At 42.5% G+C, this 18,800-nt stretch overlaps 1 protein-coding gene across 1 annotated transcript in view; it reads right to left on the bottom strand.

The window, feature by feature from the left end:
- DTWD2 (DTW domain containing 2) overlaps window positions 1-18,800 on the bottom strand; it is a 166,844-nt gene that overhangs the window by 86,670 nt on the left and 61,374 nt on the right. Inside the window, exon 3 of the mRNA XM_018557306.1 lies at window positions 7,164-7,258. Coding sequence (XP_018412808.1) covers window positions 7,164-7,258 — 95 coding nt within the window. The remainder of the gene's footprint in view (window positions 1-7,163; window positions 7,259-18,800) is intronic.

Raw genomic sequence — 18,800 nt, 5'->3', positions numbered from 1 at the left:
GTGAGAGTTAAAGGAGAACTATGAGGTGAGTGATTTCCAGAAAACAGTAGGTCCCCCTGCACTCCTTACAGCGCTTCCAGTCCAAGTGAAAATAGTGGTGCTTGCAGTGACAGTCACGGATGGTGCCGCATACAACAGTCAGAAAAAACGCTTACTACATAGTTCTTTCAGATTACACTGGATTGCAGAATTTACTCGTTACATCAAACATGCCTAAAAAGTCTCTAAAATCCAATTCTACTTTTTTTTGGAAACTGCTTCAGCAGTATGCACATATTTAATATAACTAAATGGCTACTTTATACACCTTGCTTTGATTTCCCTAGTGTCGAAAACAATATTCATGTTAGATGGTTTGTGTAATGCTCAGTAACTAATTTCAAATTAGTTTCACAATATTCCAGGCATGCAGAAGACTTCGGGCAATAAGTGACCCCTACATTGTTAATTAGCAATTAAACAGCTAATAATTAGCTCTTGCTCTTGGGTCTATTGTTTTTCAGCTCCAAAATTCTAATTATTTATAGAAGCAACCTGTTTAGTAACGCAATTTGGCATTACAAATCTTTAAAACTTCTTATTTTCTTATTTTAATTATATGTGTCAGCCACTGGCAGATTCTAAAAGCTTTTCTTTAGGGAAAAGCAAATCAGTCCGGGTTCGATATGCGGGGAATTTACAAAATCTTGCTTGAAATCCGCAAAGCCCGAATATAGCATTAAACCCTATTAAAGTCGGCGGGGGGGGCCTTTGGGGGGCGGTTGATACTAAATTCTGGCAATTTACAAGGCTACAAGGCAAACTAGTATCAAAAAAGAGCATGACAAGATGGGAACTGCCATGAAGGGCAAGCCGAAAAACTTATCAAAAATACTATACAGCAAGGACAGAGTCAATTAAAAAAATGTATCCTTTAATGTCACTTTAAAGTAGGGCTGGTAATGATTAAAATTTTCCTGTTCGATTAATCAAAAAAAATTTTTATCGATTAGTTTCGATTAATTATAACGCACATACAGATCCAACTATACACATACAGCACAGCAAAGAAGTAATAAAATGAACTAGGATCACACCAATTCAGCACGTTATTAATCTCACGTGCCCCACTCAATATGGCCGCCGCTTGAGTGGGGCACGTGAGATTAATAACGTGCTGGATTAGTGTGATCCTAGTTCATTTTATTACTTCATTGCTGTGCTGTATGTGTATAGGCCAATGTAGTTGGTTAAACTTGGTAGTAACACTAGGTAGTAACCTCACAGTTCAGAAGTCACCACACAGATTGTGAGTAATATCAGTATTGGAGTTATAAATTAGTAGTAATTACACAGTATAGGGTATAGACAATAATCATCAATGGTTATCTCCAGGCATTTATAGCATAGTCCAGAATCCACATTAAACCTCATATGAAAATAAGCTGCTCTATTAGGAGTCCCCACTAGGTGGTGCTGTTCGCTAAGCAATCCCCACCTCTAGTTATAACGATCAGGATAACGTTTTTAACAGGACTGAAGGTCAGACGACCCAGGCTACTTGCGGTTTCTGGATTTCAGAGTGAGACGGAAACCCACGATGCCAGGGGAAACCCAGGGGTTGAGCTGGAGACTGAGAGCGGCGTCTTCAATGGTGGAGAGATCCGTGACAGCAGGAGAACCAGCACAGCATGCAATGCACTATAGAATTAAGTCACCGGACTCCTCCCCCCTTCCCTTCGTTAGCCTATGGAGCCACTCGGGGAAGGGGGGAGGAGTCCGGTGACGTCACGGACATCCCGGAAGACCCGGAAGCCGGCGGAGAGGTGAGTAACGAGCAAATAAAATATAATCGATCAAAAAAATTAACGATTAATCGAGGAATTAATCGTTAATGTCCGCAGCCCTACTTTAAAGCTGTATATTGTATTTCGGAACCAGCATGGTTTTAGGTTTTAGGGACTTTCTCAGTCACAGTGTACGTTGGAAGTGTATTTTTAAAGATAGCAGCACCGCAGTCTATTTTCATTTAATTGATATCAGTTTAAAAAATGCTTTTTCAGGTGGCTTGACCAGCTGGAGTAGTAGCCCAAAAATACTTTAATATTTTGTCAGTAAAAATGCTTGCTGATGTGCCCCTTTCCTCCTCCAAAACTAATCCCACCAGAACTCCTGAAACTGGCTACACCTGGAGCTGCAGAATTGTTTGAGCAATCAATTTCTGGCTTTGGTTCTCTCTCTTCCTCCCTCTGTATAATATCTATCTATCTTAATTTATCTACCATAACATATCCATCTTAACTTAATGGAATTGTCTTAATTTCTGCATTGTCAAGCCATGCATATCCAAACTGGGGGACTATAAGTGACAAGTTGATGAGAGCAGAGCAAGAGAAAATTGGATTAGTTAGAGCCGACGCTCCCTGTTGAGGATGCGACACACCAATCAGAGGACAGCAGCCATGCAGCAACACTATCCTTTGAAGGGCAAGCATTCATATTATTGTGGTTGTAATGGACTTTTGTGGATGACTGGAGCACTTAGTGGGCTATATGCAATTTTGTTGTTATTGTGTTTGATGCGCACACATTAACAATGCAGAGCACATGTAGCATAATATCTTTGTTTTTTTACAATTTCTGCATGCAAGCACTGTGTTTTTGTATATTTATATTGTTTCCACATTGTGTGGGGTTCACAGTAGCGGTCTTCCGGATAGAGATATTTTAGGGAACTCCAGCGCAAAATTTTGGAATAACAATAATTCTAGGGCTACTTTTAAAGCATTGCTGATGGACAATTTTGTGTGTCAATGTCCGCTGCCGTTTCACGAGTGCGTGAAATTTTTAAGGTTTGACATGCTTGGTATCTATTTATTCGATGTAACCTCATCCTGTATATTTTACCAAAAAAGTGGGTAATATACTCTGTGTGCACCAAAATTTACTTTAGTGTATTTTTGTAAATTTGGGTTTGAATTCTGGGAGACTTTACCTAATCTTCAGGTCTAAAATCTGCATTTTTCATGTGTGCAAACTATGCAAAAATGGCTCTGGCAGCGAAAGAGTTTCGGAATGGAAAAATACTTTTATTTATATCTTAGAAAGGCAATGTGTAGGAACACACATGTACAAAAAATTAAAGAGTGCGCATGCTAGAAAACATTTTATAAAAACACTTACAAGCATGCATAGCTCCCTAGGAAACGGCTTAGAAAATCCACCATAAGTATCTTTACTTATTGTAAAAATGGTGGGTGGGGTTGCGTGGTATTTTGGGTGCACAGTGTGTCTGTCAGCAACAACAGACGGTCAGCAACAACTGCTTTATGTACTCTTCTCACACCAAGCCAAAAATAAATAACATATATTAAAAAGAAGAGGAAACCCCGCCCCTCCTTCAATTAATGGAAAATGTAACAAAGGCATTCACAATTGAAAAGCCAACTATCAAATCAGTGTCACTGACAAGTATTGGTCCTAAAAGGATTTTTGGGTGCACCGATCTGTGCCCACTGGCAGGGCAAATAAGAAATCCCAGCACTTCAGTTTAAAGAGCTCAAATTTTTTTTTTAAAGTAGATCTAAACCCATCCACAAAAATATAATATAAGCTTTAACATGATATCACGTTGCAAGCCTATTTTTATTTTAATTGCTAGCTTTCATGAAAATGACAGCTGGTGATATGGATATAAAGGTCGCTGCTTTGGCACTTTATTTTATTGAAAGACAATGCCCTGCCCCTGTGTCCCACAATCTCCTGCCTTTATATCACTGTCATATGCTCTCCTAAAAACTATAAGCTTCCACTGTTGTCATTATTTAAAGCACACATTCCATTTATTAAATTCTCAAAGTCAAATTACCTGCAAAGGCAACTTAAAAATAAAGCTATTACTAAAAACAGGAGGCATGGGTCATGTCGCTGTGCCTCATCACTACCTTAATTTTTTTCTACCTACATGATATTCAGTAAGGGTTTACATCAACTTTACCAGTCACTGCCAACAAACCCTACACTAATCTCTCTCTGTGCAAGGCCACACAGCACCATTGAGGCTGTGTGGCCTAGGGGCTAAACATGCACTAAGGATTGGGTGTCCAGTATAGACAATCTGGCGCCTAAGTGACGGCCCTAACTGTGCCTCCGTAAATGCAGCCTGAGGCAGCCACCTCGATTGTCCTCATTGGCAGTACTCCTTATGTTTTAACTATCACAGCTATAAAACTTTGTCAATATGGTTGCTGGGAAATCCACCCTTTTATAGTGAGGCGGCTGACTTTTCCAAAAGCCCCCTTATTGGCCAGCTGACCTGCGTTTAAAGGTGAGGCAGTGCACTCTAGTAATTATGTTTAATTCTTGCATTCACTGGGTCCGTGAACTGTTAACATGCAGGATTCGCTGCAAACCACTTGTAGCGGCAAATTTGAACCTTGTCTCTACTATTATTCTATTTTATTCATTTAAACAGTGCCAGCAAATGCAGCAGACTTTTACTTAGCACACTGCCCATTCACATTAGCCATTGCAACTAAAGGAGCTTACATACTAATGTTCCGGCTATGTCCATTCAAACACACATGCACTAGGGCCAATTTTGGGTGGATGCCCATTAACTAACATGCATGATATTAACACAATTTTAGAAGGGTGGACACCTTCAACCTATATTGGGCAAGGGGTCTATCCATTAACTTAATTTAAATACCAGATAGGCATTTTGACTGTATGCAAAAATCAGTGGTGTAATGATATATCACAGAAAATACTTTTTTTCATTTAAAATCTTTCAAATTGTCAGTAAAAATAGTTTATAACTGAGCAGCTTTACACTACGTTGTGCTGTTTGCTGAATAGGTAATAACAAGCTGCTTTGTCAGGAGCTGCAGGGAGCAGAAATCTATATTATTTGGAACCTCCAGTGGTCCCAGGAGGGTGCACATTTTTGCAGAAAAAGTTTCAGCTACATGTCAGTTTCTTAGCTTGTTGTTAAGCAGGTACTATAGAAAGGAAAATGTGGAGGAGTGATGCATGCTTGGAGTTGAAGTCCCTTCCAGCAGAATAGCAGACCTCTCATCCACAACTGCTGCACTGAAATGTAGGCTGGCCTGTGATCCTGCAGCTCAGGATTTTGAAACCTGTCATAGCAAATCATATCAACAGTGGCAGGTGAAAACTCTTGAAAGTCTTAATGCAGGTAATAGTTTATATAAACATATATAAATGCACAAAGTGTTTTTTTTTTAAAACAGCCCTGCTCCCAGTGTTCACTGTGGGGAATATATTTTACTTTTGCAGCAACAATAGAGAGAGAACAGTTAACGAAGACTGTATGTCTAACTGACTAAAACTTTAAGGAAACTGTACTCTATACAATACTTCCAGTGACTAGATATACCTATATACGGTAAGTATTTTCTATCTCCATTCTAAATGCCCTCTGATTGGAGGTGAAAAGTTCTGTATACAGAGTTTCAGAAAATGCTCTGTTGATCCTCATTTCTTACTCTCATAATAATGAAAATAAGATGGATGGGAGAGCCCTGCAAGCAAATGTTTTTTCTGTTAAGATCTACGGACAAACGGCCACACAAGTTGAGTAGTGTGCAGCCCTTCAGACCTGTGAAGGACGACAGTAGCGCTGCCCAACCTGTCGTAGGCCCCAGCTCTTGGTTCAAGTTGCCCATTAAAGTGATGTCCATAATGAGGACAATTCATGCCTAGAAGAGGGCAAAAAAGTTCATATTTTATCCCTGGTAATCGATTCCTTTGAGCTGTGCCCTGTTATGAGGACAGGTCACTGCCGCAAGGTACATAAATGCTGGGTGACCAGTCTGATACCCACCACCTTCTAAGCTTTCTCAAAACATCTGAGCTACCTTGTGTAATATTTCCCAATTCCCCTTTACTGAAAATGTACAGGTGAAAAAAACTGTTCCGTTCTGAATTTTAAAAAATGCACTTCTAATGATACTATAGAAAAGTATAACACTGCCTGGAATTCTTGGATTGCTAATTTTGTTCCAAACAACTTTAACAGGGACTCACTATCTCTCTGACCAAGAAAGACCAACACTCCCACTGCTGTGCAGAGAGGGCTGACACTTTTTATGTCCCTGTCCTTTGTGTTGTGTACTCTGCAGTTTCTCTCTTTTCCTGGCCTCCTCTTTTATCTCCAAACCTGTTAGTTGTAGGCTCAGGTTTTGGACCGAACCTGGTCAGAACCCAAGCTCCTCTGAACAATGAAGTGCTACGGGCTCTTCCACCCAATCAGCTACAGGGTGGACATTCCCCACCCCACAGCTTCATGTAAACAAAGGGGCAGGATGCTTATGCGGACATCATTTACCTTATATGGCCACCTAGCCACATAAGGTAAATGTAATTCAATCTAAATATTTACCTTTTTTCTTTTACAGACAGAGAGCACAAATGTATATACTTGGATAGCCTATGAAGGTGGGTGTACTGTGAGACACTCCTACACCAGATTATGTTTGCTAAAACTACTGAGATCAGCTGATATTGTCTATTACACACTCTGACCCAGCCATCTCATGGAAGAACATAAAAAAACTCAGTTAATGGCTGAAATAATACCATTTCAGTAATAGTTCTAATCCATACCGGTAACTGTTCCCTTACATTGTATGTAAACCAAAAACCTATTTTTCAGTTTGTTTGGCATCGTGTCTCACTGTAGGCACTTTTTGTCAATGTGTTGCAACATTTCTTATCCAGGCCGGCAATAGCCTGTTTCAGGCTGAAAACACTAAGCCACTGCAACAGCAATGTCATTGTTAGGTTGAGAAGCATGCTTCCTGCAGACCCTCCTGCAAATAGGCAGCTCTACAGACAAAATATAAAGGCGCTCACACAGCAAACTGAAAAGGCTACTGCTAATTGTAAGGCAGTGGCTTAGCACTGTCAGTCTGCAACAGGAAGGGCTTTCAATTGCAGGATATCCAGGTAAGTAACTCTGAAACACATTTCCAAAAAAAGATTTGCATAAGAAAACTATAGATTGAGACATAATACCAAAACATACTAAAAACACAGATTACATACCCTTCCACCACATGCACTAAAAAAAATCATTATTAAACATTAAATAATATGATTAAAAATGTTAAGTAAAAAGATAATGGTTTCATATAAAAAAATTGTAAAGTGATGCATACCTTTCTTCACCAAAACGTCGGCCAATTAGTACTTTGCATTTATCTTTAGAAAGGCAAGCTGCTAATAAGGGTACAGTCCGAAGAACTCTGCTCTCCTACAATAATGAATAACAACAGAAAATAATGTTGTCACAAAATAGCATTAAAACACTCGGAATTTTAAGAGACTACCAACATACTGTAAAACTTTAAACTTAAATATTGATACACAGAAAAAATACATAGGTGGCTGGATAGGGAGAGTGAGAGACAACAAACCATTTAATGATCTTCTATAATAAAGTTCTGGTAATTTAGCTATTTCTTATACCACCATGTGCTCTTTAGTGGCTTCCCTCTCCCCTATCTACCCTCCAGCATGTAATTATTCAGCAGTTCATCCATGGCAGCAGGATTGCATAGTTTGGCTCTTTATTTAGAGGATGACTTGCGATTACTCCTAATCGGTCCAGAAATGGTAATGTGCAATAAATGTATTCTGAGTGCAGACTTTTAAACTCATTTTAAAGACAACTCATTTTAGAAAATGGTATAAATGTATTTATATTTATACGTGACACATGAAAGATTTAAACCATTTACAAAATTGGCTGCAACATTTGGTCCAAAGACAGAATATATGAAAATTTGGGATCCTTAGGAATCAGTTCAGAAAACTAAGATGCAAGTTGAAGGGAAGAACCTTCAAGGTTTTCTTCTTTAGAATAATGTCTGTGCCATGTGCAACACAGGAACGACAGTGGGTGCTTGGTGAACTAAAGGCATGGCTAAAAAGCTTTGTGTTTCTAGAGGGTACAGATGTTTCATTGAGGTACAACCTGTATACTAAAGATGGTTTAGTAGTCAGACTCCTAACAAAAGTATGCCTAAGCTTGCGCCCGGGGCCCCTGACCCAGCCACATCACGGTCGGATCGAGAGAGCTCTCCAATCCAGACTCCCAGGATGTCACACAGGGGTACCCCACCGAGTCCAACCCGCTCAGCAACTGAGCATGACAAGGAGGCCGGCAATGAGCACACATGGCGTTCCCTCCTCCCCCAGCTATCCACCAAGGCTGATCTGGATGAGATGGCAGCCAAGATAGTGCAGGCTCTGCGGACAGAGGTGCATGAAATAAAACAGCAGGTAGTGGCACTAGATGGCAAGGTTGCTGCTGTAGAAACTGTCACAGATGATCTCCTTTCTAGAATGTCCGCATTGGAAACAGCAAACGCAGCTACCCAGCAAAGGCTGACTTCCCTGTATCTGAATCGAGATGACACCGAAAACCGCAGTAACAATATCAGATTAAAGGGGGTGCCCGGAGCAACCTCAGGCCCTGAACTGGGCTAAACAGTCACTGCCATACTTATGTACCTGGACAAACCGCCAGGGGACCCTATTGAGCTGGATCGTATCCATCGAGTTCAATCGTTCCGCCCCTGACTCCACTGTGCCTAGGGATGTGTTGTGCAGGGTCCACTTCTTTTCGGTTAAGGAAGAGATTATGCGAAAGCCCTGGACCAAGGGCCAGCTAGCTTTTGATGGTGCCCAGATACAAGTGATGCCCGACTTGTCACGCCAAACATTGAGGATGCGCAGGATGCTGAAGCCACTGCTGGATGTTCTACGCACAGCAGGAGCATCATACTGCTGGGGCCATCCTTTTCACCTCATCATTCAACACCATGAACAGTCTTTTGCGCTACACTCGCCCGGTCAGCTTCCCATTCTGTTCCGCTGGCTGGAAGAGGCGCCGATAGATCTCCTGAACTGGTTAGACTTCCCTTTGGGCCCGGCAGACATGGCACCTCGCGCCCAACGACAGGTTCGCCCATCCAGAGGAAGAAGCCCACTACGTTCCTCTTCGGTGCCAGCTACCATGAGCCATGAGGCATAGACGACAGTCGTTAGAGATCCACAGATTTTTCTGTCCAAATTCATATTCTTTTGTTTGGGTTCTAACACCCCGTGGCCTGTGCTCCCCGATAGGCCCGGGCCAGGCTCAGCTCTTGGACATGGCCTCCTCAGAGACTTTCACCGCTCACCGTCCTCAATACGCAGACACCCGGATGGCGAAGGCTGTTTACAGGTTCTAATTAATGTATCTCAGGTTAATTTTGTCTTTAACTGGGGCCGTACCTGCCCTAATGCTTGAGTTGAAGGTGTTTATTATGTTGTTATGTTTTAGGTTTTCTCTTCTTTTTCTTGGTTTTAAGTTATATACTGTTGTACATGGGGGAGAGGCATCTATCTCCTGGTGATATGATCAGTATGGGACGCAGATTTGACGGGGTCGGCTCTCCGCTCCTGGGACGATGGATCCCCCCCACGGGGTCATGTCAAATACCAATGGTCGGAAAGGGGTAAGCTTCCCCCTTGAAGCGGGGAGGTGTCGGGATCCGATCTGCGTCCTGTGCTGTTCTGCTACTGGGGGAGGGCTGTGCATCTCCTCACACGGTTCTGTACCGACAATTATAGATATATTTGTATACACATAGGATTGTCTAACCACCCCCACATAGGACTACTCCGTGCATAACGCAACGGGTTGCTACATTTGTTATTGACCTGAACCATTAGTCTGGTCAGGATTTATACACTCTTGGGTGTAAACCAGTCTGCTCATGGTTGCCACATCCTGGGCTAGAGTCACGCAAACACACTAGTTTTCTCAGCACGTACCTGCTGGCCTCATTTTTCTATTCCCCTTTCCTCCCCCTCCTGAATCGCTGCCTGTACCCTGTTGGGAAATATGGTGGCTATGATGTTGACCTCCCTGAATGTACAGGGTCTAAACATCCCCAAAAAAAGATCTAGACTGCTCACAGATTTAGAGAAATCTGGCTCTCAAGTCGTGTTTCTTCGGGAACCTCATTTTCGGAGTGATCAGATCCCCAAGTTGCTCAATCGAGACTATCCAGTGGTATATCACTGCCCATTCCCCATCTCAAAATCTAAGGGTGCTTGTATTCTCCTGGCTAAGTCGGTCCCATGGACTTACACTGATCAATACACTGACGCAAACGGCAGATTTATTCTCCTGAAGGGCACAATAGGTGGCGTCCCAGTGACCTTAGCCAATGTTTATTTTCCAAACTCAGATCAACTGGGCTTCCTTCGCACGCTGGTGCAGGTCCTCTTAGAATTTGCAGATGGCATCCTGGTGCTGGGGGGGACTTTAATTTTGCACTGGACCCTTTGCTAGACGTATCCAGGGGTACCTCCCATCTGGCCTTTTCATATTTTAAAAAATTGAAAATCGGAGCTCCACCTCCTACACCTGATGTACACATGGCGGTTCATTCATCCCCACGATAGGGACTACACATTTTTCACAAGCCCACCAAACTTACTCGAGATTAGACTACTTTTGTATAGCACACAAAGAACTCCCACGGGTATGTTCGGTCACGATTGACAACATCCTACTATCGGATCATGCACCGTTACATATGTCTCTATCCTTGACAACGGCTCCCGCCCCATGCTTCATGTGGCGATTAAACGAATCGCTTCTAAAGGACCCTCTGATCAAATCTGACGTGGAATCTGCTCTATCCTCCTTATTTGCCACTAATGTCCCTTCAGTTGCGTCACCCTTGATTGCATGGGAGGCGTATAAATGTGTCATAAGGGGCATTCTATTGAAGCATGGAGCTCGTAAGAAACGGGAGGGAGCCAAACAAGTGGCCCACTTATTTGGACGTCTACATACGTTGGAAGCCGTGCATAAACGTTCTCTGGCACTCACGACTCAGGTTGAACTGCGTCTCGTTAGGGAGGAACTAAATAACTTGCTGTTCTCTAAGGTGAAGCGGTGTCTGTTGGGGGGCAGGAGAACACTATACGAATTTTCAAACAAACCCGGGAAACTCTCCGCACGTGCCCCGAGAGGTAACAGGACCAAATCCTTTATCTCTCAGATTAAGGCACGATTTGGCAACATGGTGTCGTCCTCTAGTGACATGGCAGAGGAGTTTAGATCATACTATAAGGACCTGTATGATTTGCATCTAACAGAGACAGGGGTGGCCAGGTCACCTGCTGCTTCTGAAGCACGGGAGTACATTACCAAATCTAAGATGCCCTCTATACCGAAATCAGACAGTGCAGCACATGAATCTGCTATTACTTTGGCAGAGCTGGAGTCAGCTCTGAGGTCAACAGGGGCGGGCAAAGCTCCAGGCCCAGATGACCTCACGGTAGCGTACTACAAATTATTTCTCCCCCAGCTCTCTACCAATTTTCTTACGGCCTATAACTCTATACCACAAGACTATCCCCTGCCCAGAGACATACTTCGATCACACTAATACCAAAGGAAGACAGGGACCAGACTCAGTGCAGTTACTACAGGCCGATTGCGCTCCTGAATGTAAACTATTTGCTAAAATTATTGCCAACAGGTTACTCCCGTTCATGCCCTCCCTCGTCCACCCGGACCAGGTGGGTTTTATTCTATCTAGAGAGGCCCGGGAAAACACCACTCGGGTCCTACATATCATACACCTGGCCAAAACCAATCCACGACCTCTTCTCCTGCTCTCCACGGACGCCGAAAAAGCCTTTGACCGGGTCAACTGGGGATTCATGCAGGCGGTTCTGCGACACATAGGCTTGGGGGCTAACATGCTCAAATGGATCTCGACACTTTATGATCCCCTCTTCTTTTAATAACACTCTGTAAATATCTGGCCAGTTAAGCACCCGGACTCTTCTACTATGAAGCTATGCTGTTGTCAAAGATGCAGTATGTGGCTTAGAATTGTCCTGCTGAAATATGCAAGGCCTTCCCTGAAAAAGATGTCATCTGGATGGGAGCATATGCTGCTCTAAAACCAGGATATATTTTTCATTATTGATGGTTCCTTTGCAGATGTGCAAGCTGCCCATTCCATACACACTAATGCACCTCCATAAAATCAGAGGTGCAGGTTTTTTTAAGTAAGTGCTGATAAGACAGAAGGTCCCTCTCCTCTTTGGTCCAGAGAATGAGGCAGGGGTGTGGAATTCGTATCGACCGACGCCCGGGACAGGCAGTTTCGGGCGCAGGGCGAGTAGTTTTTTAATACATTCAGCCCTGCTCTGGACAAGCAGAGCTAAATGTATATTGTGGAGCGATCCTGTCTGCCCCCCCGCGCCGTGGTTTTCGGGCGTCCCCCGCTCCTCTGGTGGACCAGTCACCACGGCACGGGAGCTCACCGCAGAGCAGACGAATAACTTCCTTTCTTCGTCTGCTCTGTGCTATCACTGAGACCGTGGCGCTGTAATCACCGCTCCACCTGTCTCGGCTGTCAGGAACTACACAGAACATCAGTTCTGTGTTGGAGGGCAGGTTCCATAAAGAGAACCTGTCGTCACCTCCAAACTATCACATAGAGGATTTTAACACCATATGTGATAGGAATAAAATGAAAAAATAATAAAAAATGAAAAAACATTTTTTTAAGTTATAAAAAAGTAAAAAATAATAAAATATATAAAAAAAAACACAGTAAAAAAAAAAAAATTAAAACCAACTCCGCTGCCCCTGCCATCTGCATACAAATAAACACACGCATAGGAAATTGTGTGTGTGTGTTGAGTCCTGCTGCCATTTCACTGTGTGCCATATTGTGGTACCTGGGCAGCAGAACTCTCTCACACACACAATGTGCATTAAAGGGTAAGTTCACTTTCCCAGGTAATACGGGAAAATGGAATTACCCGATCAAATCTGGCCCGGTCTCTTCTACCCCCCCCACCTGCCAGCTATACTTAACTTTCTGCAAACAGTCCTAACCCTCGCCAGTACAGGTGTCCTTACCCCGTACTGTCCAGCGCATTCCTTCCCTATGCATTTTGAATTTTGCTCGCAAATTGCAAGCACTCATTGGTCAGAGTGATCAGTTGATTGGCCGGGAAGCCAGCTCCTTGCTGATTGGCCGCAAATCAGCATCGAGCAATCTTCCCGGCCAATCAGGTCATTACTCTCCGCCAGGTTTCCTGATTGGCTAGCAAGCTGGCTCGATGATGATTGGACGGGAAACCTGCATCCCAGCCATTCACAATCAAGCCGGCCAAACAACATGGAGTCGGCTTCCCTGGCAGTCAGGAAGCCGGGTAGCATCTCATTACCCGCTGCCCGGCTTCCTGATTGCCTGGGAAGCCTGCTCCATCCTAACGGAAGCACCGATACTCCGTGAGTGCTGAAAGCAAAATATTGGTACTCGTATTGGTGCATCCCTAGTTTTACACTTTTAAAACTTTTTTTTTTGTGTTGGGACAAGTAGATTGTCGTTAAGGCCAAGTAGATTTGACCCCCACTTTAGCCCTTGGACAAGTAGTTTTTTCAAAAATGTCCACACCCCTGTGAGGCGTCCACGGTTCCCAAAAAGAATGTCAAATTTCGATTTGTCTAAACAGAGAACAGTTTTTCACTTTGCAACATACCATTTTAAATGTGCTTAGGCCCAGAGAAGACAGCAGCGTTTCTGGATCATGTTAAGATATGGCTTCTTCTATGCATGATAAAGCTTTAACTTGCATTTTTAAATGGCACGGGGAGCTGTGTCCACAGACCGTGATTTTTCAAAGTATTCCAAGCCCATGCAGTGATGTCCATCACAGAATCATCACTGGTTTTTAATGCAGTGCCGACTGAGAACCCAAAGATCATAGTCATCCAATATTGCGTCTCGGCCTTGTCCCTTGCGCACAGAGATTTCTCCAGATTCTCTGAATCTTGAAATAATGTACTGTGGATAGTGATGTGTACTGTGGATCTTTGCAATTTTACGTTGAGGAACATTATTCAGAAATTGTTCAACAAGTTTTAGAGGCAGATTTTCACAGATTGTTGAACCTCTGCCTATCTTTACTACTGAGACACTGACTGTCGAAGATAATCTTTTTATACACAATCATGTTACTGACCTGTTGCTAATTAACCTAATTAGTTGCAAATATTCTTCCAGCACTTCCTTTTTAGTAAAACTTTACTAACTAATCGATTTTGAAAATAATCGTTAGCTGCAGCTCTAAAACTTACTTTGGCACGTTTTTTGAGAAATGTTCCTGCCATCAATTTCAAAATACCTTATTTTTTTAATGGTACATTTTCTCAGTTTAAACAATTTATATATTTTCTATTGTGAATAAAATATGGGTTTATGAGATTTGCAATTCATTGCATTCTGTTTTTATGTAAATTTTACACAGTGTCACAACTTTTTTGGAATTGGGGTTTTACAAGCAGACCTGAATGCACTGTTTGATTGGGTAACTATGTGGAAAATGAGGGAGAGTGGAAAATCGAGAAGGATCTGGGAGTTCTGGTAGATCATGGGACTTAGTAATAGCATGCAATGCCAAGCTGCAGTTTCTAACGCAGGTATAGACTCCAGAGAGAAAATAGTCCTGCCCCTGTAAAAAGCATTAATGCCTCATAATGTCACAATCTGGGATCAGGCTCAGAGTCCAGTAGCTGAAACAGCAGGCAAATTTGTGGTATAACAGGCCGGGTTTGGTACACAGTATAGGAGCAGGCAGAAGCATAGTCAGCGAACAAGCCGAGGTCAGTAGCCAAAGGTATTAGGTATGAAGCCAAAGACGATGAGAGTAGTCGGTGAATCAGCAGCCAAAGGTCGGTACACAGGTAGTAGTATGAGCAGATTGTATCACAAAGGGAGCAAGAAGCAAGATATTTCAAGAAAAAGAGGGGGAACCCACAGGAGCTTTACGCTGAGTAAAGATATATAGTAATGACCAAATTCTAGGGTTTCAATACACTTATTTGAAAAAAGTACAGTCCCCTGTAAACAGAAATCCCTAAAAAATGAAACACTAAAACACACGCTATCCTGATGCGTTTCCCCCCGGGGCCATCGGGGGGAAACGCGTCAGGATAGCGTGTGTTTCAGCTTCCCAGGACACCCTTTGTTGACCCTTACACGTTCGGGTGAGAACGAAAACAAAGAATCTCCACAGCCTCCGAAGCTAAGCCTGAGAGACAGGAGTGAGTCACTGTCTATTGCAGCCGAAGCATTAAACCAGGAGACAAAGGCGAGCTAATGCCAGTGTAATTACACGCAGCTCCCATCCCATGCCGTGTCACTGGGCACACTGCTGTGGAAACCCCACCACACTCCACTCCACAGTGCGGCCGCTTATGTTGGGAACCCTTTTGGAGGCTCCTTTTCTGGGGTTGAAACCCCTATTACGCACAGTGGTGTGAGTCCAATTGAACGGGGAGGCAAGCACCTACGGAACTTCAGAGTTATCAATGAAACAGATCCTATGGAGTGAAACTGCTGTATAAGGATACATTCTTTCCAAAACAACTACATGCATGTATCGTTGTGGGATCTAACCAGGATTATCTTTTTACCGGTTACGTACAATGTGAGTACAGCTCCGTTTTTCTATTTTTGATATATCATTATCTTACTCACATCAGAGACTTCCTGCCCCGTAGGAGATTCAAATGTTCAGTACCCGTATCATTATATTCAGGTGATTCCAGGGAAGCACTTTTTAATTGTTTTTAAATGTTGTGTTATAGGTGTCTTTATATCTGGGGGTCCAAAAGACCCCCAGTGTCACCTTTACACTGGAAATAAGCTATTGAAGTGCAGATTGCACTTCAATAGCTTATAGCTGGGCTGCAGGAGCCCAGAACTGACAGCCCAGGGACTGGAATGCAGGGAATGCAATCTGCATCGCTCCCCGGTCCCATAGAACGGGCAGGGGATCGATGAACGGAAGTTCGTCGATCTCCTCCCCAGCTCCCCGCCGACACGAAGGAAGCCGGTCCCGGGCCCGTAGGAGGGGCAATGGAGCCCGGGAAGCACGGCGGCGGTGTTCGGCGGGGGGGGGGCTTCTTCGGGACACAGAAGGTCTCCTCAGATCACAGGTAACAGTATAAATCCAGGTGGAAAGAGAAAAAGGACAAGGACATAGTGTGTAACGTCCAATAAAATGCAATTTATTAAACAAAAAATGGGTACTCACAATGGTGTAAAGTACAGGCATTGGGTATTGCTGGATCAGACCAGCAGGGCAAATGGCAGCAATGCGATAAAAAAACCTGTTCGTCCGGCTCAGCTCAGTGCAGTGACATCAGAAGCTCTGCCCTAAAAGTGATCTGAGGAGACCTTAGCGCCTTTTCTGTGCATGGGCTTCCCTCTGCCATTAACAAGGGAAAAAGCGCATTTGACCCAGCTCTGTGGGTCTACCTCCCCAGGTGAGCACTCACTTATTGTCATCACTCACTGGGTGGAAGTGAAGGTCTGCCTGCATTGTGTGATTATCCTTACCTGAGAGTTACATGCAGATTGGCTGCGAATCATCTGAGGAATTTTTTTTGCACAATTACCATTGTTTGCTTTTGTTTTTTCCTTGAAACTTTTTATTGTCTATATTGCTTTTTTGTCTGTGTGTAGATATTTTATATGCTTTATTTGTTTGAAGGCTCATATATGTGACTCACTTATATATGTTTCAATTTATTAGATATGTATGATTATTAGCTCGGTACAATATTGTTTTTCACATTTTTCAGATATTTAGATATATCCTTAGTGCTTGGTAGCTCTTATTTCCACATTACACTTACTGGCGCTGATCACCTTTATTGTTTATTTCTATATATACCACCACTAGCATGGTCCACTGTGGTCACCATCAGGGAATCCACCCTGAGAAATACCATGCAACCACCACTGGAGTACATGCATGTAGGAAGGACATGGCTGCAAGAGATCTGAAGCACTGAGATGCAACAAAGAATGAAACATTGATGAAACAATTATTTAAATTTTTTTTTTTTAAAGCATTTTTATGACATACGATGCTTTATTAAACTAAATGTCATCCACTGGAGAGATTAGTCCTCTGTATATGCCCTGGGGACAATTTTACAGTTGTTACTAAAATGGGATGCGACGGGAAATCTTCCATAGTAAACACTATTTTACCACTGTAGCTGTCCAAGAAGAAATTTCCCCTCACTTTTTCTATGTCTCCAGGACAGGAAGTGAAGGCCAAAACAAAGAGTTTACCCATGGCTAAGGAAACTCTCCCAACATGCACTAGACAGCGCTTGGTCCTGTCTAGTGGCAACCTAGGCAGTGAATGCTGCATTGTGGGGAGGCAGAGAAGAGAATTATATGTGCCTCCCTACCTAGAAGTACTTGGTTTTGCACCAGGGAGCAAGTGGAAGGTATTTTAGAGCAAGAATGCAGTATGCAAAATCAAAACTTATGATCTGTATGCTTGTTCAAAGTCAGTGACTTACAAAATATTGAAGTCACTCGATTAGCATGACAGTAAGGCAGTTGGTATTTTCAGAAGTAGGGGGTCAGCCACGGTAACGTTTCTTTTAATACAGCTTTAATTTAATATATATATTTAATTCTTTCTGCATTGCCCAACTGATTTGGAATATAAAACACATTTTGAAATATAGAAATTTTGCACTTGCAGAATATTTACATGAGAGCCTATTTTAAATAGATTGTGACAATTAAATCGGTTAGGGCTTGTTCACACCAAATCCTGACCAATTTGCATGAGTTTCGGGCTGGGTTTTTTTAGCCTAAAATTAGCTTTTAGTGCGTTCCAGGGCGTTTGCTTGCATTTTTGATGCGTTTGCATGCGTTTTGGTGCGTTCCATAGCAGAAAAAATAGGGCATGCTACAGTTTTTCCACATGCTCTGGAACTGAACACTGCTGTGTGAACTAGAGCCCAAACTACCATTGGAATACAATGGATGCAGTTTTGATGCGTTTTGTAACTGCTCTGCATCTGTTCCGCACTTGGTGTGAACAAGCCCTTAAAAAGTTTCACTATGCAGCTTGTTAGACGCTATGTTCCAGGCTAAAACCATGAGACTGTCCATGGAAAATAGGGACTGTCAACAGCTGTAGTTATGACAGAGCCATTACTTTATCTGTCCTTGTATTTTAACTACTGCTCTTTTGCTGGCTTATGGCGACTGTCTTTGTGTGAGCGATATTGTCTTCATTGTTCAGTTTATGGCCTGTAAACCCCAAAATGATTTAGCATTATGCTTCCCTAGTAACTGGGCTTTCAGGAAATCTATCCTGGAATGGAAGATTTAAATTAAGTGCTTCATTTTAGGCAGCTTTTCTACCATTTTCTTCCTAAATGAACAAGCCCTTGGTGATTAGATTGCTTCATAATTAACATGTAGTAATTAATAGCTCTGCCTGTTTAATTAGACTTTTTCTTCCCTCAATTATGACTGTACTGGGAACTGGCATAAATCCAACTTCATTCTCATTTTTAATAGTTCTCAGAAATTCAGTGAATTATACCGTCAGGCTTTTTATGAGAATGTCACAGAGGTGAAAATGGTCCATAAAAAAATCTAAATTACAGGTAAATATTTAAAAGGTACTGCAGGGTTCCCTTCATAATACTTCTCTAAAGTATTAATAGGGTATATATGTTGCTTCTGTTTATGTTAGCACCCATCTATTCAGATGTAGTAATTTACATAAGATATCTACTTGCATGGTTTCACTGCTGTACCAGATTTCACTATCTTAGGCACAAACCAGCCAGTGCAAAGAGTATAAGACATTAGAATTAGACATTTAAAAACAAAAAAAACAACAAAAAAAACAACAGGAAACCTTTTCAAAGGTTA

Source organism: Nanorana parkeri, unplaced genomic scaffold, assembly GCF_000935625.1.
Source record: "Nanorana parkeri isolate BGI_ZX_2015 unplaced genomic scaffold, ASM93562v1 scaffold279, whole genome shotgun sequence".
Classification (NCBI taxonomy): Eukaryota; Metazoa; Chordata; class Amphibia; order Anura; family Dicroglossidae; genus Nanorana; species Nanorana parkeri.
The sequence above is the reverse complement of the archived record's forward strand: the minus strand, read 5'-3'. Positions and strand labels throughout refer to the sequence as shown.